At 47.3% G+C, this 22714-nt stretch overlaps 1 protein-coding gene across 1 annotated transcript; it reads left to right on the top strand.

Annotated features, from left to right (window-relative positions):
- Nucleotides 1–3: 3 nt before the first annotated feature.
- Pcsk7 (proprotein convertase subtilisin/kexin type 7) lies at nucleotides 4–22293 on the top strand. Its single transcript, XM_021171832.3, has 17 exons — nucleotides 4–123; nucleotides 1825–1944; nucleotides 2577–3053; nucleotides 3694–3828; nucleotides 4410–4575; nucleotides 6145–6235; nucleotides 7516–7570; nucleotides 8279–8417; nucleotides 9174–9274; nucleotides 11698–11865; nucleotides 12180–12287; nucleotides 12720–12822; nucleotides 19014–19170; nucleotides 19836–19930; nucleotides 20720–20813; nucleotides 21032–21149; nucleotides 21680–22293. The coding sequence occupies exons 3-17, from the start codon at nucleotides 2589–2591 to the stop codon at nucleotides 21995–21997; spliced, it is 2313 nt and encodes a 770-aa protein (XP_021027491.1). The 5' UTR covers nucleotides 4–123; nucleotides 1825–1944; nucleotides 2577–2588; the 3' UTR covers nucleotides 21998–22293.
- Nucleotides 22294–22714: the final 421 nt, after the last annotated feature.

Here is a 22714-nt window from a genome sequence, read left to right on the forward strand (position 1 = left end):
CGGCCCCGGGCGGAAGTGATGTCGCTGTCAGTGGCGCCTCCAGCTCCCGGGAAGCGGAGAGTTTCCGCAGGGTGGGGGCTGCGGCGGCAGCAGCAGCAGCGACAGTAGCAACGGAGGCTGTGGGTGAGTCGGGAAGTAATGTAGGGGGGCTGGACCTCGGGTATACTGGGGGTCATGGACCGGGGCTGGTCGGCGTCTGCAGAGGAGGTCCTTCGCTGAGGGCACCTTGGGTCCTGGCGTGGGCGACCCCAGAGGGACCGGGTCTCCGGGTCGTAGGTTCCGGACAGCATTGGTCCTAAGGAGAGAGAGGCGCATTGCACGGAGCAGCTGAGTCCGCGTGGGAGTGGGGGCATCAGGAAACTCACTCTTTGTACAGACCCTGGTTCCTGTGAGCGGGGAGACGGGGCTTGAAGGACGGTGGTTTAAGAGCAGAATCTTGAGCAGGAAAGGTGCCCTTCTACCTTAGTTGAGGGTGATGGGGGTCTATTTTCAGAAAGTGCTTAAGATTTCTTGCTCAGAGGCCTGAGAATAAGTGCTGCTGTGCCCCTGGACCACAGGGAGGAAAAAAAAAAAAAAAAAGCTCGGTTCCTCTTCCAGAAATCTCTGTTGGAACCTACAGAGATTGTAGGAGCCTGCCTGAGTGGATGGTTGCTATCGAACCAGACTCTGGATTTACTTATATGCAGACTAGGGAAGACATCTGGGTATCTTGGGACAAATTGAAGCAGCCCCAGGGGCAGGAAGAATGTAATAGGAAAGATGCCATGGAACTTAAGGGCATGGTGGCCCACACCTATAATAACAGCAGTAAAGGGGTGGAAGCAAGAGTTCCCAGCCAACCTTTATTATATAAAGAAAGCTTGTTTAAGCTGGGTGTTGGTGGCACACACCTTTGTTATCCCAGCACTCTGGAAGCGGAAGCAGGCTGGTCTCTTGAGTTCCAGGCCAGCCTGGTATACAGAGGAAGGGAGGTCCAAGGAGTCTTTGGTAAAACAGTCTTTCCAGAATGTTTTAAGTCGGTACCATCTGAGTGTATGTCTGGACACCAAGACTGCTGCAGTGTGGGCTCCGTAGACAGTAGTGAGTTTTAAATGAGCTCAAGACCCCACATGCGCCTTGTTCCTGCCCCCACAGTTGCTTGAAAGTTCTAATTTGGTGGGTTTTTTCCCCTTTGAGTGGTTGAAGACAGGGCTGGAGCCTGTGCTCTCACTGCAAATCCAACTTGGTGAGACTGGGCCAGCTCCTTAGTCCTTCTTGCCAGTCATTTGCTCTCTCCCAGTTACCCACATGCATTTATACCTGCTATATTTTATTTCCATTATCTGGCTTTCTCCCTGATTGTCCTATCTGGACTTCAAGGGGCTGGATTTCCTGGTAATGGGAGATGCTAACAGTTAGGTCTTGCTAAGCCCTTAAAGAAGCAAATGAAAATGACATGATAGGTTAAGAAGTGGGGTATCTGGGTTCTGTATTGGTGTGGCCTTATTGTGATGAATGTCTCCTAGTCTGTGGCCTGTTTTAGATCCCTGGAAATGACATTTAACACTGGTCACTGGGTGAGCCGGGCGTGGTGGCGCACGCCTTTAATCCCAGCACTCGGGAGGCAGAGGCAGGCGGATTTCTGAGTTCGAGGCCAGCCTGGGCTACAGAGTGAGTTCCAGGACAGCCACGACTACACAGAGAAACCCTGTCTCGAAAAACCAAAAAAAAAAAAAAAAAAAAAAACACTGGTCACTGGTCAGGCCTGGCCTTCACCTTAGTTTCTGCTTTGCTGGCTTTGGTGGGACACCTTTTTGTTGTTGTTTCTGTACTTGGGGTCCACAGGTCTGCAGCTGTGTTCCCAGTCGACACTGCTCACAGTGAAGGTGACATCTCCCTCCATTTTCACAAGATGAGTGTGGTATGGTTACCCAGGCCAGGACCTAAACTTCACAGAGAGCCCAGGTAGGAATGGCTCCACAATGGGAGATAGAAGTCCACTGGGAAAAAGACTTATGTTGTCTGTAAATAAGAGGGAGATAGAGCTGGGTGTGATGGCTCATGCCTGTAATCCCAGGTGACACAGGTGGATCTCTGTGAATTTGAGGCCAGCCTGATGGTCTACATAATGAGTTCCAGGACAGCCAGAGAGAGCTACATAGTGAGATCATGTTTTTAAAAAAGAAGGAGGAAGAGAAGGAGGAGGAGGAGGAGGAGGTGGTGGTGGTGGTGGTAGGGGGGTCCTGATATTGTCAGTCATGGGAGTGATATGTACTTGGAGTAACTGAATGAGCAGCCCAAAGCAAGCACCTGGATGATGCCAGGCTATTGGGGGCACCAAGGGATGGGCCATTGTGCTGTAGGAGTCATCCACTGGGGTTAGCCCTGGCTCATACTCTACCTGGGGGTTAACATTTTGCTTAGGGACAAATGTACTTGGTAGGGGAGGGAAAGAGACTATGAATATCAAGTGACTAGTCACTTGAAAGAGGTGTGTTGGGCTTCCCAAGGGGAACACACTGGTGGACCTAGTCACTCTCTGAGTTTCCTATAGCTGCTGGCCTTTTTTTTGCTGATTCTTTTCCCTTTGTTTGCAGCCTGCTGTTCTGATGCCGAAAGGGAGGCAGAAAGTCCCACACTTGGATGCCCACCTGGGCCTGCCCATCTGCCTCTGGCTGGAATTAGCCATCTTCTTTCTGGTCCCCCAGGTCATGGGCCTATCAGAGGCAGGTGGGCTTGACATCTTGGGCACAGGGGGACTAAGCTGGGCCGTACATCTGGACAGCCTAGAAGGTGAGAGGAAGGAAGAAAGTCTGACGCAACAGGCAAATGCTGTGGCCCAGGCAGCAGGGCTTGTGAATGCTGGGCGCATTGGAGAACTCCAGGGGCACTACCTCTTTGTCCAGCCTGCTGGGCATAGGCAAGCCATGGAGGTGGAGGCCATGCGGCATCAGGCAGAGGCTGTGTTAGCCAGGCATGAAGCTGTGCGCTGGCACTCGGAGCAAACGCTGCTGAAGAGGGCCAAGCGCAGTATCCACTTCAATGATCCCAAGTACCCTCAACAGTGGCACCTGGTAAGTACAGCCTCAGATAGACAGGGCCTTCTCTAGTGTGCTTTTAACTGAGGCTTTCTCCCACTGCCCTGTACTTATACTGAAGGGGGCATGTCTGTGGATTGGGAATATAGTTTATTCTTAGTCCATACCTTCCCTGTCTGCTGTGAAGAGCAAGGCAGTGCTGAGGGTGTATGCACTCAACTGCAGCTAGTCTACTGCACTCCTGTTCTAGCCTTCCACTTTCTAGCATGTACCTTTGGCTGAACTGTTCCACCTCTCTGTGCCCCACCTGTAAAATGGAGGTTGTAGCAGTGCATATTTCATGGAGTGACTGTTAAAACAAGTAAGTGTGTATGTGAAACAGTTAGAAAAGTGTTTTACTCATGGGAACCCTGTTGTGTATTGGCTGATTGCAAACTTTACTGCATAATAATTACCAATTAGCCCTAGCTACCACTTTGTCCTTGAGTTGCCCACAAGTGAGACCAAGAATCCATCGGAGGGACAGGACTCTCGTGTGCCCATCTGGACTCTGTTCCCCACTAACCTGTTGCTCTGTAGCCTCTGTTTGGCTCTTTAGTAAAAGCCAAGGAAAGGGGTAGCTTTAACTTGTCTCTCTGGACTGAGCTATATGTCGGTTGATTTCTGTCTTCTACAGAATAATCGGCGGAGCCCAGGAAGAGACATCAATGTGACAGGTGTGTGGGAGCGAAATGTAACTGGGCGAGGGGTAACAGTGGTGGTGGTGGATGACGGAGTGGAACACACCGTCCAGGACATCGCACCCAACTACGTGAGTGACCTGAAGTGAGCCCTGCTGCCACCCTGCTCCTTCCCTTTTGTTCCCTTTCCTAGAAGGCACTGAGCCAAAGCAGACAGCCTGGGAGGGGATAGTGCTCTGCCTCCTTTCTCAGTCAGCTTTCCAGACTTGCAGTTAAGGCCCAGAAGTTGACTTTGGTCTATAGCATTAATTCCTGCATCCTGTTGTTGCTGCTTTCCTGGGAGGGGAGCAGGGAGTGGCCCTATAGGCAACTACTTTCTCTTTAGAGGTTCTGAAAACCTCTGGCTAAGGTGTGACCTTTAGAAAGTCTGAAATCTTTTACCCCGGGCTCCCCCCAAGCAGCAGACATAGTACTATACCAGCCAAGAGAGACTCTTGATTAAAAACAAACAAAACAAAACAAACAACCCTGCCCTCTCAGCTTCCCTCCAGTGTCCTTGGCTCTTACCTTATAACCTTGGTTTGCTCGAGGCAGTGGGGGTGTGCTACCCTGATTTGGGAGTGGAAACTTCCAGTTCCTGTTCTCCCTGATGTTTAGGAACTGACTCCTTCTAACCAGTAAGTAACCATTTGTTGACCCTTCAATGTTTCAGTGTCCAGAGGGAAGCTATGACCTCAACTCTAATGACCCAGATCCCATGCCCCACCCTGATGAGGAGAATGGTAACCACCATGGGACCCGGTGTGCAGGAGAAATTGCAGCTGTGCCCAACAACAGCTTCTGTGCAGTGGGTGTGGCCTACGGGAGCCGAATAGCAGGTAACTCATGCTTCTCCTTATCCCTGGGAAGCTCATGGGACACAGTGATCATTCTCTACCTTCCCCATTCTGAAGTTTCGTTTTCATACCCTCAGTGTTTGTAGCCTAAAGTGAGGAGTAAGAGCATAGCAAGGTAATTAGCTCATTGACTTTTCAGGGCTGTGGTATGTCACATGGGCTTTTAACAACAGTATTTATTGTACAGTAGAAAACAGGGAAGTGTACAAAGGCTCATACTGTGGGCTATAGGTCCCAGGCTGCCCCTGCTCAAGTCTCTCTTCTGTTTCTGATCATGTCTCTGCTCACCACTGACTCTTCCTTCGAGTTGACTGCTCTGCTGCTGTTTTCATATGTTATCAAGTGCCTCCTCATAGTTTGCCTTCCACAACTCCACATCTATGGAGGCTGCTCTCTCAGCCCCACCGCTCCAGTCCCTGCTCTCCATTCTCTTAAGAGAGCTTAGTTGTCTGGCTTTTAAGAGAGGTAGTTTTATGGTTCCTCATCTCCCAGTCTTGTGGGTCAAGAGAAAAGGATGGGCACTCCTGAATCCTGGGAGCCTATGGTCTCTACAGGCTGGCTGTCACCCTGGTCTTTTCCAGCAGGGGGCCTCAGCACTCTGCAAATCCCCATTTGTTCTTAACCTTGCACCACAAAGTGACCCACTCACTCCATCTTAGAGAAAGAGTTTGAGCAGCACTTGGGTAGCAAAGGGGCGAATGCTATTTACTTCATTTCTCTATTGTGTCAGTCACTGAGCTAGAGGTTCCACATGATGTGCCAAGGTGAGAGAGGATATCTTAGATTACCTATATTTTAACCCAGTGCTTCTCACCTCTCAGGATCGTTAGATCCGAGTTCAAGCATGATAGTAATAGACACTTGAAAGCCAGGCATATTCCCAGAATTTGAGAAGTAGGCATATGCTTTTAATCCCAGCACTCAGAAAGCAGAAACAGGCAGATCTTTTGTTCGAGGCCAGCCTGGTCTATAATGTGAGTTCTAGGAGAACCAGGACTACACAGAGAAACCCTGTCCCCCCCCAAAAAACAAGTAAACAAAAAAACATTTTTTGAACTAGTAATACTTGTATATGGTATAAAAATCCAAAGTACAAAAGAGGGGTTTGGTGTGTAGTTGATAAAGTGCTTGCCAGACAAGCATGAAGACCTGAGTTCAATTCCTGGCACCCATGTAAAAAGCTAGTAACAATTGGATTTTCTTGTAATCCCAGAACTGAGAACACAGGGACAGATGAATCCATGGGGCTTGCTGGGTAGCCAGCCTAACTTAGTTGGGTCCCTGAGTCCCATCGAGAGGCTCTGTGTCAAAGACAAGTATTCTGAAGAATGCTATCCAAGATAGACGACCACACACACTTACAGACACATATGCATATGCACACTAATGCATTCACACCCCTACATATATAGCTGTGAAAAATATGCATACACGAAAGTGCTAAAGAACATACCACCCTACCACCCGGCACCCTACTTGGGGAATGTGTACTATTTCTAGTTCCTTATGGGACCAGCATCAGTAAGGAGCTGGTGTAACTTCAATACCTAGGTATCCGGGTGCTGGATGGACCACTCACTGACAGTATGGAGGCTGTGGCGTTCAACAAGCACTATCAAATCAATGACATCTACAGCTGCAGGTAAGGAGAGGTGAGCTGCAGGGGAGGAGGTGAGAGACTCAAGTCTCTGGGACAGATCTTTCAAAAAAGAAAAAAGAAGCATAGGGAAACAGGCTGCCTCTAGCCTAGCAGGGGTTCCTTGTTAGACTCAGCTAACGAGGCCATTTTTCTTCATTTATCTAGTTCCACAGCCGCTGGGTGCTCAGTCTTAAACTTGCCACAAAAAGAATGTCCCAGCATGCATGCATTTGTTGTGTAAACTCATAATGCTCATAGAAGAAAGTGCACTGAGTTCAGTGCCCCCTGCAGATGCACTGGAAGCTTCAGGCTGTTGGTTTAGGAGTTGGATAGGAGGAGTTTAAGGTGGATGTCCCCTGTCATATTGATAGAGCCTGTTCTTCCCCTAACCAGTATGTTTCTTAAATTCTCTTTAATCTCTTGTGATTTGGGGGGGGGGGGTGTAATTGTGCTATTGTGCCAATCCCATGGTCAGAAGATAAGCCCTTTATGTGGGCCCCTGGGATCAGTCAGTCACTCGGCTTTCATAGCATATACTTTCACCTCCTGAGGCATCTCACAGGCCCTGCTCAATTTAAGAACCAAGAATTTGTCTGGTGTGTCAGCACACATTTTTAATCTCAGAAGGCAGAGGCAGATGGATCTCTAAATTCAAGGACAGCCTAGTCTACATGAGTTCCAGGACAGCCAGGGCTATACAGAGATACTTGTCTCAGTGACAACAACAACAAAAATAACCTTGGAGCTAGAGAGATGGCTTGGTGGCTGAGAGCGCTTGATGCTCTTACAGAGGACCTGGTTTCAGTTCCCAGTAACCACATGATGGTTTACATCCTTCTGTCACTCCAGTTTGAGGGAATCTGAAACCTGGCCTCTAGGGGCACTCCAAATATGTTGAACTTGTACATACATTCAGGCAAAATACTTAGGCACATAAAATAAATTTTAATTAATAAAAAAAAAAATCCAAAAACTGAGCAGCTTTTATCAAGCCTAGTAGTAGCTCTGTAAATCACAGGATGCCGCTGTCCCTATTCCACTACGTATCTTCTGCTTCCCTGGGACCTGAGGCTAGATAAAGTCATTCTAAATTGGGACATTCCCAAATAAAGAAAAGCCTTAGCATATACTTGCATTTTCTACTTTGGAAGAAAATGGACCCTTGGCACCATGTGTCTTTTAATCATGGGGTTCCTTGGGAGAAGAGCAAAAGCTGCAGGCAGGTGAGTGGCTCTGAAGACAAGGAGATTGTTCTCTACTCTTCCCTTTGCATATCTCAACAGCTGGGGCCCAGATGATGATGGGAAGACAGTGGATGGTCCTCATCAGCTCGGAAAGGTAACTGAGGAGCATGGAGTCTAGGGACCCCTTGGGACCCTCTTTACTCAGTTTTAGAAGAGTCATCAATCAAACCCTCTTCCCATCCTGCCTTTATTATAGTGCCCAACTTACTCCATTTAGCATAGCTGTGCCATTCATCCTGTCAAGAAATATTGTGTGCCTCACTTGGAATGGGGGCCTGTAGGACCCTGGTGCTCAGAGAAGGAATGGAATAACTTCCAGCTTGTTTCTTTTGGATCTCACTCTGGGTTTCTGTTCCTCACCCTGCTCAGTTATCTGATAAGCAGAACATGTCTGTCAAAGACTATTGGTTTTTGGGGGGGTTGGGGTTTAAGTTTTTTAGATTTATTGATTTTTATATGCAGTGGTATTTTCCCTGCATGTATATCTATGTGAGGGTGTCAGATCTCCTGGAACTAGAGTTACAGACAGTTGTGAGCTGTCATATGTATTCTGAGAATTGAACTTGGGCCCTCTGAAGAACAGCCAGTGTTCTTAACTGCTAAGCCATCTCTCTAGCCCAAACACTGTTAAGTCTTAGCTTTCTCCCCACTTTATGTATGTGTGTATAAATCTCTTTCCCCCTTGTCCAGGGCCTCACCCTTGTCTTTCTTTCTAGAAGCAGGAAGAGAGGATGGCTGGTTCAATGGGTACAGGTTTTTCTATTAGCTGCTTGACTAATAGCCTGACATTTTTGTTCTTCAGGCTGCCTTACAACATGGAGTGATGGCTGGTCGCCAAGGCTTTGGAAGTATCTTTGTGGTTGCCAGTGGTAATGGGGGCCAGCACAATGACAACTGCAACTATGATGGCTATGCCAACTCCATCTACACTGTCACCATAGGTAGTGGTATAGAGATTCCATGGGCATGGGGTCACCGGGTGTGGTTTGTGTCTTGCTGCATTGCTTCATTCTGTCTCTCTAAATGTGTAATCAGGATCATCTCTTGAGGAACAGTACTAGCCCAGCTCTTTGGAGCTCTCAGGGTTTCTCTGGGACATGTTAAACCATTTCCCAGAAATCACCCACCTGTCTTCACTACCATTATGACAGGTTTGAGCTCCACTTTGGTCTCTTTCCATGGCCACTCTCTTGAAGCTGCCTCTGGCTTCCTTTTAACCTGAATTAAGGAATTCTGTCTTACACTCCCAATTATAAAGTTTATCATTTCACTTTTTATTATTATTTATTTACTCGACATCCTACATAACTATAGGCTTCTTGACATCAGCCTCATTCTGACTCCTTAGATCACAAGGAACTGTCCCTGCCCTTCTCTACCACTGCATACTGCATCCTTCCTACGCCTTCCAGGATGTGGCCTTTTCCACATGGCTCTAATATCTCATATGTATGACTCACAGTAGATCTTAGTACATATTGAAGACAAGAGACTAAGTACAGAGATGCCTGAAGCCTATGGGAAGAGTGGTGTAATGCAAGAATTCCCTCTGCCATTTGAGGCTACCCGCCCACATACAGATGAAGCTGTGGTTATTTTTTGAGCTCATCCCTTCATGATGAAGACAACTTTGGTATTAGGTGCTAGCTATAGAATCCACTTCTTATGTGAGCTCTTGTCTTGCTTTTCTGTGCCAGGAGCTGTGGATGAGGAGGGACGGATGCCTTTTTATGCAGAGGAGTGTGCCTCCATGCTGGCGGTCACCTTCAGTGGTGGAGACAAGATGCTGCGGAGCATTGTGAGTACTTCTGGGACCCTTCCCATGTGGTAGTCGGGGTGGTGGTGGACAGGGGTGGTTTAAGACAAGGACTCACTCTGTAGCCCGCCAGGCTTGGAACTCATAATATTGTTCAAAGTGGCTTTGAATTTATTAGCCATCTTCCTGCCTTGGCCTCCATGAGTTGAGATTACAGGTGGGATGCACCATACCTGGTAAAACAGCTGTTTTTTCACCTCATTCTTTGAGAAAGGGTCTTATAACCTAGGCTGCCTCCAAGTCACTATGTAGCTGAGGATCCCTTAATTCCTGATCCTCCTGCATTAGTGGGGAGTTTGGTTTTGTTTTTCTTTTTCAAGACAGGGTTTCTCTGTGTAGCCCTGGCTGTCCTAGAACTCACTCTGTAGACCAGGCTGGCCTCGAACTCAGAGATCCGCCTGTCTCTGCCTCCCAAGTGCTGGAATTAAAGGTATGTGCCTGAGAGGCAACAGGGGAATGGAGAACTTCTGTAGCCCACACAACCCTTGAAGGACTCAGGAAAGCCCAGCCTAGGGAAGTCAAGCCTCTGGACCCATAGCAGTCACCCTTACGTGTCTAGTAAGAATAGGATGCTCCGACCGGTGGTGGCGCACGCCTTTAATCCCAGCACTTGGAGGCAGAGGCAGGTGGCCTTGAGTTCCAGGCCAGCCTGGTCTACAGAGTGAGTTCTAGGACAGCCAGGGCTACACAGAGAAACCCTGTCTTGAAAAACTAAAAAAAAAAAAAAAAAAAGAATGGGATGGTCCAGGCCAGAGCTGGGCAGGAGCCAGATGCTTGTCAGCATTTGCCAGTGGCCAGTTAGGTTGTTCCTGAGGTTACTGGGAATTAAGTAGCTTCATCTTCACACAGGGTCAAGTTCATCTTACAAAATGAACTTGTTATGCCAGAAAATGACTTCTGGTCAACACATTGTTCTGAGGCTCTGTGCCAGTTGACCCTCACCCCAGGGAGGAGAGAGAAGGGATAGACTAAAGTGAAAAGGAAAAAGTTTGCCCGCAACTTGGGGTGATACTAGCCTGTTAGAAGAACAAGTGCCTACTCCTTACCACCTGGCAGAGTTATGTGACCCCCTGCAAGGGACCTAACAAGGCTCTGCAGGGAAATTGTCACTGTTGCTCTACACAGCCTAGCTTTGCCACTCCCAACTCAACTCGGTTTCTCACCCTCACCCCACCTTCCATCTGAACTGTAATTTATCCAGATTTGTAAAGGGAGTTTATTCAGCCAAGTTCCCATCTTTGGAATGCCCTTGCCTTGGCAACCTCCTGTTGTGTGGCCAGGCAGCTGCATGGAGCTGTCTCTGAGGAGAAGGGCCAGGGGAATAGGCTTCCCACCATCTGGCTTCTAGCCCAGGGAGCTTCCCTAGATTTTCCTTGCGCTGTGTGATGTTCTTGCCATTATGGGCAAGTTGGCAGACTTTGCATCTGTACTCTAGGCTATCACTGTGTGAGGCTGTGTCCTTAACAGGAAAAAATCAATCTGTTCCCTGGCACCAGTCAGGCTTCCTCTCTGGTTGAGTCTACAGCGTGGAGTGTTTTTCCCTTTCTTTTAGGAGAGCACAGTGTCTGGGTGAAAATTACTTCTCTTGGTAGCTGCAGTAACAGCTGGGATGGGGTGGGGGTGGAGGAAGCAATGGAGAAGGCAGCTCTTGGAAGAAGTTGGCACCCTGGTGTCTGACCCAGGAGAGAAGTTTGAAAGGAAAAAAAAAAAAAAAAAAACTAGCCTTCACTGGCTTTATCAAAAAGTTTAGCTGGGCAAGTCCTGTTAAACCTTTTTGATACACTTGTGTTGATGGGGCATGACCTTGATGCCAAACAGATACTGTCTTCTCCCAGCTTTAATGTCTCATCTGAGAGACATGGGTAGGAAAGAGGAGCTCACAGACACCCAACCAAAACACCACCCAGAGCAGGAAAGCAGCTTGTCCAGTGGCCAGTATTGCCTGGCAGACAGTCCATGTAGATACTGAAACTGCAGTAGGCTTCAAGGGAAGGTTGTAATAAGTAATCTTAGGGAACTTGTACCCTACATTCTCACGGTTCCTCTCCCAGCTCCAGCCGGAGCCCAGTATAGCTGTAGCCACTCCCGGCTAGCTGTGTTATGTGAGTTGAGAAAGAGAGTTTAGGAATGAAATGATAAAAAAATTAGAGGAGCAGGAACCAAGAAACTTATGTGTAACCCACATCTTCTCACATCCATTATCTCCTTTCCTTACAGCTGTGCCCCCAAGGTCACTCTTCAGTTTCCATCATCTAGAGATGGATGGAGGGGTAAGGGTTTCCTGTGCCTGGGCCTCTGTCATAAGGAAAGTTAGAGGAGAGGGCCACCTGAGAGACTTGTTTGAGGACTGTCTCATTCTTTTCTTCCAGTGTCTAATTCCTCCCACTCCTTATTCCACCTTGCAGGTGACCACTGACTGGGACCTTCAGAAGGGCACTGGCTGCACTGAAGGCCACACAGGAACCTCAGCTGCAGCTCCTCTAGCAGCTGGCATGATAGCCCTCATGCTGCAGGTGCGGCCCTGCCTCACATGGCGGGATGTACAGCACATAATTGTCTTCACAGCCACCCAGGTGAGAGCTGACAGCAGTGCCCAGCCCACCCCACTCCATGGCTGGGCTGTCAGGAGACTCCAGACTCAAAACTTTCCAAATGTCTCAGGGTGGGATGTGTACAGCATGGGTGTGAGGACAGACCCCCAAGATGAGCTGTGGCAAGGCACTCTCACTTGGGAGCTGGTCCTCTGGAGTCCCTCTAGGGAAGCAAGTCACTCATGGAGTTTTGACTTTTTTTTTTACCTTTTTTGAGGGACTCCATTCCTAGCGGCCTCAGTGGGAGAAGAAAGTCAGGCAATGCTAGAGATTCACCAAGGCTTTTATTCTTTCAGTATGAAGATCATCATGCAGACTGGCTCACCAATGAGGCTGGCTTCAGCCACAGCCATCAGCATGGTTTCGGCCTGCTCAACGCTTGGAGACTTGTCAATGCAGCCAAGGTGAACCAGGTGTTAGCCAGCAGGATACCCTGTATAGAGAAACTGAGGGAAGGTACCAATGCCTAAACATTGCCTGGCATTTTATTGGTACTTGACCACTTTAACCCTTATTCTGGCTAATAGCCATCTTATCAGTGGGAAGTTGAAGTTCCCAAGTTGTTAGTAGTGTAAGGAGAACTTGATTGGACTCTGGGGCTTTCAGTGCTTCTGGTTTCCTTCCCTTCAGACCTTGGCTGTTTCCTCTAAGTTCTTAACTTGTTCTTCTCAGGAACATTTGGGGTACAGAAGGAACCTCAAGTGAAAGAGTATGATGATAGAAAAGCTAGAGGGTTAGACCTTAGAGAGCTTACTGAGTCTCTGCATGAGTGTGTGTGTGTAAGATTACAATGAGTTTTGTTTGTTAATTGCTGTCCCCTACTTTTCTTTGAGCAGATCTGGACATCGGTCCCTTACTTAGCCTCCTATGTCAGCCCCATGCTGAAAGAAAATAAGGCTGTTCCTCGGTCCCCCCACTCTCTGGAGGTGCTATGGAATGGTAAGCCTTCAGCACAAGGGGTTAATGTCAGGTCCAGGCTTGAGGCGGGTGATGGGGAAGCTAAGCTAAGCTCATCCTCCCTGCCCAGTTCTCCCCCTTCCTTCAGTAGCTTGAGCTGTAGCCAAACCTGTGGAGTTTTCTTTGACCATTTTAGGGCATGTTGCTGCTTCTGAGTTGGCTGGCCTCTGGCTGCTTAACAAGACCTTTCTCCTGAGTTCCTCATAGTAAGAAGGAGCTGTAAGCAATGGGCTAGGAAGGCAGTGGGCTGAGTGGGAGTGGGGCTTCGGGAGCCTCTGCAGGGGTTGAAAGAAGTTCCTGTGACTTTCATGCTAAGATCTTGCCAAACAGCCCTATCCAGCACAGAGGCCCCAGCATGAAGGAGAGGAATGAGTGTTTGGTTCTTAATTTCCTCCAGAGAAAGCCAGATGCCATCTCTAAGGGGTGGGGCAGAAGCACAAGCACAGGTTCCCTAGGCTACAGTTGCTACTGTGCTGTTGCTCTTTCCTCTCTGCTTGCCATCACAGGGTGGGTCTGTCTGTGAAGGAGTGCAGGGCACCTTCTGACCCAAGGGGTGTGCTCTATCTATGTTAAACCCAGAGGTGGAAACCCTCCCAAGTGAGATGGGAAGCTGGATTCAGATGTTTTGTGCAGCCTGCATTGTTCTTATTGTTTTGGTGCTTGTGAAAAAACCCGATGCCTCATACATCCTAAGCACGCATACTCTACCCCTAAGCTACACCCCAGCTTCTCTATCTGCACATTTCTCAGATGTTCCTATCCTTAGTCCCATGGGTCAATTTTTCAACCTTGAGAAATGTTGACAACCAGAGTTATTTGCTACTTTGTAAAAACTGAGGTGTATATGCGCACCATGCTGATATCAGAACTCTGTACTTATTTTTCCTGTGTCCCTTGAAAGTGCCCAGACCAGAGACATGGGGTCTAGAAGAATGACCAAAGAAGGGACCTTGAGTGGGAGGATAGGGCAAGCCTTTCTTCATGAACACTTCTCTCCCTAAGCATATCTCACTCCTGTTAGTGTCCCTATGTGTGGAAGGAGACGAGGCCTAGGGAACGCATTTTTCCATGAACAGCATGCTGTCATAGGAAGGGTAGAAAACATCCAGGAATGTGGTTTTGGGAAGCCCCTGGCCTTTATACACTGTCTTGGGGATTGTGGGCCTTTTGGCCTTTATTCAAGGCTGTTTCCTCTCACTTCTGTCAGATGAGCAAGTGAACTTCTCAGGGTCAGAGACTTCACCAGCTTTGTTATCCTCTGCTTCCCATTATCCAGGGAATGTGGCCCCTTAAAGTGCCCTGCCATAGGTATTGGGCAGCTGGCAATTGCCTGTTGGTCCCTAGAAAGCACTAAAGAGAAGTGAAGAGGGCAGAATACAGGGGTGGGAGTGGCAAGCAGGTCGTCCATGTCAGAAGCCAGGGAAAGAGGTTTTTTGCCCTTAGTACATTCAGCCCTCAATAGATAGAACAAAACAGAAAGAAAGGGTGAGCCTGAAAGGCTGGCTTGGCCATCAAAGGAGTGAAATTCACATGGTACAGAACTGAGCAACGCAGCCCCAGTCTAGATGCCCCACCCTCTACAATCAATCCTAGATGGTCCAGACAGCCACAGTTATTCCAGACACACTGTAGAACTTACAGCACAGACAGGCCAGACCCTATCCTCTAGAGCCAGTCATAGTCTTCAAGCAAGATCAGGCTGACTGTAGGTTGAGGGCTGGGAGCAAACATTTTAGGAGACAGAGGGAAGCTGAGCATGATGACAGCTGTTTGTAGTACTAGCACTCAGGCATCAGGACAGGAAGATGACTGCAAGTTCATCTTGATTTATGTAGTAAGTTTCAGAACAGCCAGAACTACAGAGAGAGGCTCTGTTTTTAAAAAGAGAGAAAGACAGGCAGAAGGAACTGAGTATCCAGACAGTAGCAGAAGAGTTGAAATAACCTTAAAGGATCCAGAGCATTGTTAACCAGGAATTTTAGCTGTAATGGAGATGTCCAGATGTGTGCAGCAAATATTTCATTGATAGCTAGTGGGATAGGAAGTAAACTTTTTTTTTTTCTCTCACTCTCTCTTTTTTTTTTTTTTTTTTTTTTTTTTTGAGTTTTTCGAGACAGAGTTTCTCTGTATAGCTCTGGCTGTCCTGGAACTCACTTTGTAGACCAGGCTGGCCTCGAACTCAGAAATCCGCCTGCCTCTGCCTCCCAAGTGCTGGGATTAAAGGCGTGCACCACCATGCCCGGCTCTCTCTCTTTTTTAAGACAGGTTTCCCTTTGTAGCCCCTGCTGCATGGCTGCCCTGGAACTTGTCCTGTAGACCAGGCTGGCCTCGAACTCAAGTCCACTTGCCTCTGCCTCCCAATTGCATTCAGTCATAGTGAATTTTTATTTTAACCATCTACATGTTTCTAGGCAAGCATGTTGAGCAGAGTAACTCAAGAGCAAAACAGGCTTGCATTTTTTCCCAATGGAAGTGAGGGAGAAGAAGCTCACACCTGAGTCTGAAGTCCCTAACAAGTAGAAAGAGAGAGTGGGCTTTGCTGGGAAGTTTCCTCACTGGAGAATCTGTAAGATTCCAGAATGCTCCCTTGCACCCGTGCTTTGTGTGCTGTCCAAGTATGCCAGCTAATCCTCTGCCAAGTGAAGTCCTGCTCTCCTTTCCTCCCCAACTTCAGACCACCATTGTTTCTCTTCTAGCTGAAGTCCCTACCTTCTTCAAGACTCTGTGTGTATTTTCTCCTTCCCTCCCTTCCTTCCTCCTCCCTCCCCTCCTTGCTTTCCTAGTAGTAATTGAACCCAGGTTCTTCTTCATGCTAGCCAGTACTCTACTACTAAACTATATTCCCAGCACACTCGTGGTGCCTTTAGTCTATAGTCCATCCTGCTGAACCTTCTTGCTGCACTGATCCTAGAGATAGGTTAGCCCCTGCCTTACTCTGCTATCAGTGATTCCCTGTGCTCCATTCTCCTCTATTGCCTCCCTCCCTGCCCAAGGTTCCTGTTTTCTTTATGTACTTGAACTCTAAAACCATGAGTGTCTTTTGAGCTGTATTCTATGGCTCCTTGTTCCTCCACTACCATCCTGTTTCCTCCCTTGTCAGAGCTGCTGTGTTTGATTTCAGCTCCCTTTTCTATACTTGATTCCTCCTCTTAAATCTTATATTGATTCCCCATGAAATAAATAGGAAGGCTAGATATTGTCATAGCTTACACCAGATTACGGAAACAAGCAAACAGAACTTGGTGTCTTCCAGATATGAGGACAACCAGTTTCTTAGGGTTTCTGGTGCTGTTGAAACACCATGCCAGAAGCAATGTGTGAAAGAAAGGGTTTATTTTAGCTTGTAGATTAGTCTATCATGGAAGGAACTGAAGAGGCAATGAAGGAACTCTGCTCACTGGCTTGTTCTCCATGGCTTACTTGGCCTGGTTTCTTGTTTTTGTTTTTTTTTTTTTTGTTTTTTCGAGACAGGGTTTCTCTGTATAGCCCTGGCTGTCCTGGGGCTCACTTTGTAGACCAGGCTGGCCTCGAACTCAGAAATCCGCCTGCCTCTGCCTCCCGAGTGCTGGGATTAAAGGCGTGCGCCACCACGCCCGGCTGGCCTGGTTTCTTATACAGTTCATGACTACCTGCACAGAGAGGGTACTGCCCACTCCTACCCATATCAATCATCAATGAAGAAATCCACAGGCCAGTATGGTAGGGACATTTTTTTAGTTGAGGTTCCTTCTTCCTAAATGACTTTATCTTGTTTCAAGTTGACAAAAAACTCAACCAGCTGGTATTCAAAGTAGTTGACCATTTTAGGCATTAACTTATTTAATTCTATCAGAAATAATAGTTTACCCAAATGCATTGCCCCAGGTCTCTGTCCACAGCATTTAAAAGTCAATATAAGCCAGGCATAGTGGTAATGTGCTTTTAATTCCAGCATTTGGAAGGCAAAGGCAGGAAGATCTCCAAGTTTCAGAACAGCCTGATCCAAACAGTAAGTTCCAGGACAGCCAGGGCTACATAAAGAGACCTTGCCTCAAAACAAAAGAAAAGAAAACAAAAAAGAGTAAACTGTAAGGATCAAGCAAAGTAGGGATAATTGCTTGACTTTTATTTTCTTTTGTGTTAGGTTTTTTGTTTTTTTTTTTTTTAAAGATTTAGCATACGCTACATGGTGGTAGCACATGCCATCACTCAGGAGGCAGAAGCAAGTGGATCTGAGTTCTAGGACAGCCTGGACTACAGAGAGAAACACTCTCTCAAAAACAAAAAAAGGGGACTGGTGAGATGGCTCAGTGGGTAAGAGTACCCGACTGCTCTTCCGAAGGTCCAGAGTTCAAATCTCAGCAACCACATGGTGGCTCACAACCACCCAAAATGAGATCTGACACCCTCTTCTGGTGTGTCTGAAGACAGCTACGGTGTACTTACATATAATAAATAAATACATCTAAAAAAACAAAAACAAAGTAAAATCTTTCTTAGCTTAGCTTCCCTTTCCCATATTTCTCAGCAAGCACCTCTCTGTCTTCCTTATCTGAAAAATTAAGATGTCACTCTTTGGGCTAGAGAGATGGCTCAGCGGTTAAGAGCACTGGCTGTTTTTCCAGAGGTTCTGAGTTTAATTCCCTGCAACCACATGGTGGCTCACAGCCATCTGCAATGGGATCTGCAATGAGACGCCCTCTTCTAGCATGCAGGTGTACATGCAGATACAGTACACATAAACATAAAAAATATTTTTTTAAGTTTATTTATTTATCTTATGTATATGAGTACACTGTAGCTGTCTTCACACACACACCAGATAAGAGCATTGGATCCCATCACAGATGGTTGTGAGCCACCATGTGGTTGCTGGGAATGGAATTCAGGACCCCTGGAAGAGCAGTCAATGCTCTTAACCACTGACCATCTCTCCAGCCCCAAAATAAAATCTTAGGAAAAAAAAAAAAAGATATTGGGCTGGAGAGATGGCTCAGCAATTAAGAGCACTGGCTGAGCCGGGTGTGGTGGCGCATGCCTTTAATCCCAGCACTTAGGAGGCAGAGGCAGGTGGATTTTTGAGTTCGAGGCCAGCACTGACTGTTCTTCCAGAGGATCTAGATTCAATTCTCAGCACCCACATAGCAGCTCAGAACTCACAACTGACTGTTACTACTGTGACAGCACCCATACATAGACATATATGTAGTTACCATTATACATAAAATAAAAATAAATTATTTTTTAAAAGATTGCTAAACTTTGTCTTATGAGTTGAAAAAAATAATGCAAGGAAAGATAATTTAAGGAGAATTATATCTCACTGCAGTCTGATTTCTTGGTTCCTAGTTGAGTCTCCCAGTTTGTTAGTTCCCCACTCCTCAACACTTTTATTCTGAAATAATTATAGATATGTAGAAATGTGAAAAATGATCAAGGAAATCTTGTGTACCCCTTCCTTATTTTTAGTGTCAAATAATTATAATACGGTATCAAAACCAAGTACTTGGTATTGGCACAATCCATAGAACATGATCAGCTTCACTGGTTTTGCGTGTGTGTGTGTGTGTGTGTATAGCTCTGTGATGTGTGTACTTGTGTAAGCACTACCACAGTCAAGACCTGAAATGTGCTATCATAGGACCTGCTTATGGCCACATGAACCCCTTTTACATCCCTGATGCCTGGGAAGTATAGTTATGTAGTGTAAATCTTTCTGAGATCAGCTTTTTCAGCTTTATAAATTACTATTGTATTGTCTCTCATAAATGAAAATTGCCTATTTACCTCTATCTTTTTAGTGCCCCTTCCCTTCTAGAATACCTTCTGCTAGTCAGTGCTGTACCTAGCACATCTTAGTGCTGTGTGCCTCAACTCATCTGATATGCCCCATATCAAGTAGGAGCTATGCATACTTCTCTTTGTATTCTCTTCATCTTGTACAGTACCTGAGATGTAGGAGTTGCACAGTAGATGGGTTTGAGCGGATGAATGATGGAGTTCTTATATCATCTTGACCGTATTGTCTCTCTAGCTAGGCCCTGATCTACAACACTGCATTCCATTTGCTAGAGTACATTGTACTACTGATGTTGTATATGGCTTTAGAACCTGTGTTCCTTTTTATATATTGGGATGAATTGAGGGCATGATTATGGGCTAGTTTCCAAGCTGCCTAGCCTGACTTCCTATAGTCAGCAGGACGGACCTGGAGATGTCGGGGCTGAAGACCTTGGAACATGTGGCAGTGACAGTCTCCATCACTCACCCACGACGTGGCAGCTTAGAACTGAAACTGTTTTGTCCCAGTGGCATGATGTCTTTGATCGGCGCGCCCCGCAGCATGGACTCGTATGTACACCTGCTCATAGCTTCCCAACCTCTTTTCATAAGGGTCTTTTCAAGCAGATACTGAAGCCGTCTCACTGGTTGTCTTTAGCAGCTGGAAGCCATTGACCATGCTTTATTCAAGTGTCTATAACATACTTGGCATTATCTTCTATATGCATTTTTCCTAATCCTGTGGAAAACTAAATGTAGTGCTGTGGTGGCTATAGTCCCCCTACTGGGGAGGCTGATAAGACAAGAGGATTATGAGTTTGACACCAGCCTGGACTTTCTAGTAAGACTCAGTTTCAAAAGCCAACAGCCTAAGTTATAAGCTCAGTTGTAGACACTTGTTCAGCATGCTGGGCTCCATACAGAAAAAAGAACAGCACATACTATAACCCCAGTCCTTTAGTTGCTTAGGTGGAAGAGGAAAAAAGTTGAAGACCAGCCAGGGCTTTATGGTTTGACCTGTCTAAAAGAGAGAGGAAAGAAACTTAGATCTCTAGGATCTCCAGCCCTGTGTTTTCTCCAGTGGCCTTTACACAGGACAAAACTTCCTCATACCCTGAGATGCCAGGGACAGAATGGCACTGTCCCAAATGCTTTTGGTGCCTTTCCTGTTTCTGGAATAAGTTTCAGCTGTCCATGCTAGGCCATCCATGTGCCCTTTCTTTGTTCTTCCCCAGGGATCCTAATGGCTTCAATGACTGGACCTTTTCTACTGTGCGGTGCTGGGGGGAAAGAGCAAGAGGCGTCTACAGACTGGTTATCAGGGATGTAGGTGAGCCCTCCTGTCTTACACTACCTTGTCCCCCTTGAGTCTCACTACCCACAGGAAGTGTTCCATGGGTAATAGGTAGGGTTGCTGTTGGTGAAGATGGTACATGCCAATAAGTATGTCCTCTCCTAAAAGTAGGCATTGTCCGTAAAACTGCTCATTTATACTGCCTCTATAATCCTTGGAGAAGTGACTGATCCATTTTTCCTCAGGATAGCAACAAAAATTCCTTGTTGAAACCACATTTCAAGCCCTTTCACATATAACCATCCTTCGGCCAGTCCTGATAGGCAGGTAAGGGCAGGACAAATTTTCACCATTTTGCTTTTTAGAAAAACCGAGGTCCTTAGCTTGAAGTGAGTTGTTTAGGATCCTGGTAGCAGTGAGGGTCACAATAGCAAAAATATTCAATAACTGCAGTATCAACACGGGGAGTCTGGACATGGAGCCCAGCCTTCCCAGCCTCCAGTCAGTATAGTATTCTATAGTATCACTTGACTGGCAGCTTTGGAGCTTTTGTTTTAATAGAAGGACATGTTTTCCTTAGAAGGAAAAGTCCAGGTGAACCCCCAGAGTATGGGAGGCAAAGGCAAAACACTGCTTTCCCCTGCCCTTCCTGTCTGTCCCTAGGATGCCCTGTGAGGTGCTTCTGCAGGACCCTTGGGGGTCTATGGGACATAAACTGTGGCAGACCACATGGTCTGGATTCCCTTGGGTGGCTGGGTGGGCCAGGCTCTATTGTTATGCATGGCCAACAGTACACAGCTCATGCCTACCTACTTATTGCCCTAGGAGATGAGCCGCTCCAGATGGGCATCCTCCAGCAGTGGCAGCTAACCCTGTATGGCTCCATGTGGAGTCCAGTAGACATCAAGGACAGACAAAGGTAGGTACATCCATCAGAGGAAAGAGAAGTGGGGAAGCCCAGCCTCCTTCTGAATGCCAGCTGTGCTTCAGGCTTAGGCCAGTGGAGACAGTCATGGGCTGGGTAGCCCTTCCTCCTTGGGGCTCCCCTCACTCTCTTCAGCTACAAGGTTGGGGCAGATGGCATAAGTACTGTATCCATAAGTTAGTAGTGTATCCTTGTCTCTTTTTGTCCTGTAGTCTCTTAGAAAGTGCTATGAGTGGAAAATACCTGCATGATGGCTTCACCCTGCCTTGCCCACCTGGGCTGAAAATCCCTGAGGAGGATGGCTACACCATTACCCCTAACACACTCAAGGTACAGAGATGGGGACTCTGGGTATAACTGACAGGACTGTCCTGGGGTGTGTGTTTGGGGGTGGGGGGGATGTTGTTCCTTGGTATAACTGCAGATGAAATGGGAAGTGAGAGATTTAGAGGACCTGAGCCCCTAGCATCACTGTTAGCATCCTCCTAGAGGAAAGTACTTTTATATCAGGAAAGTTAGGGCAGTGGTTGGGTTGGGTTGAGAAACATGGTCTCAGAAAAGAGAGGCTGAGCTGGGCGTGGTGGCGCACGCCTTTAATCCCAGCACTCGGGAGGCAGAGGCAGGCAGATTTCTGAGTTCAAGGCCAGCCTGGTCTACAGAGTGAGTTCCAGGACAGCCAGGGCTATACAGAGAAACCCTGTCTTGAAAAAACAAACAAAACAGAACAGAACAGAACAGAACAGAAAAGAAAAGAAAAGAAAAGAAAAGAAAAGAAAAGAAAAGAAAAGAAAAGAGAGGCTATCTGGGCTCGTGTTTCTGGGCTAGACCTGTCACTAACCCACCAGTGCTTGGTTTTGCAGACCCTTGTGCTGGTAGGCTGCTTCAGTGTCTTCTGGACTATTTACTACATGCTAGAAGTGTGCCTGAGCCAGAGGAACAAGGCTTCCACCCATGGCTGCAGGAAGGGATGCTGCCTCTGGGCCCCACGAAGGCAAAACTCCAAGGATGCAGGGACAGCACTAGAATCAATGCCACTGTGCAGCAGCAAGGACCTGGATGGAGTGGATTCAGAGCATGGGGACTGCACAACTGCATCTAGCTTCCTGGCCCCAGAGCTGGATTGTCCTCCACACCAACCCCCAGACCTGCTGCAGGGGAAGAGCGGGCAGATCTGCTGACCCCAGAGCCCAGCTTCCCCCATGTACAACAGGCTCTTCCTAAACTCGGTTATGAGGCTTTCAATCATGGAGGCTCAGGAGGGAATGGTCCTGATAGTGATATCTGGGACCCCAGGCCTCTGAAGCATTCACAGCCTCCTCAGGAGTGTGAGGGCCATCTTAATTAATGCAGTGGTAAGGGACTGGTGATCATGGCTCCTCTAGCTGAACTTGGCTGAGAACCTTTGACAAGGGATTGGCACCAAGACTAGGCAGCCCTTGATTTCCTCTCTCTGGAGCTAGTCAGTGTCCTAGACCCATCAGGACCTCCACTCATTCATGAGTTAGTTATGCAGCAGGTCCCTATATACCTAAAAATGCTCTCAATAGAAGTGTCACTGCCAAGGGACCAGAGAGAGGCTGCTACGAGCCTGGACATGCCTACCCTGAAAGCAGCAGCCTTCATTACCCTTTTCTGTGCGCCTGTTCTGAAGCCAACTTAAACCTGTCCACATTTTCACTACCATTCGCCCTTTCTGCTGAAAGAATGGTGATGTGTTCCCAGGAGAACTGGGAGGCACAGGATTCCCAGCACCCTTGCTGCCTCATTGGAGAAGTTGGCCAGCTGGACTTCAGAGAGCTAAGACACAGCATTTTCAAAGAGAGCCTGGGAGCACTGCCTCTGACCACCTGTCTTCCTCTGCACCGTGCTCAGGGAAATGGCCTTCACTCCAGAGG

The sequence above is a fragment of the Mus caroli genome, unplaced genomic scaffold (genome assembly GCF_978045245.1).
Source record: "Mus caroli unplaced genomic scaffold, Mus_caroli_1 scaffold_11, whole genome shotgun sequence".
Classification (NCBI taxonomy): domain Eukaryota; kingdom Metazoa; phylum Chordata; class Mammalia; order Rodentia; family Muridae; genus Mus; species Mus caroli.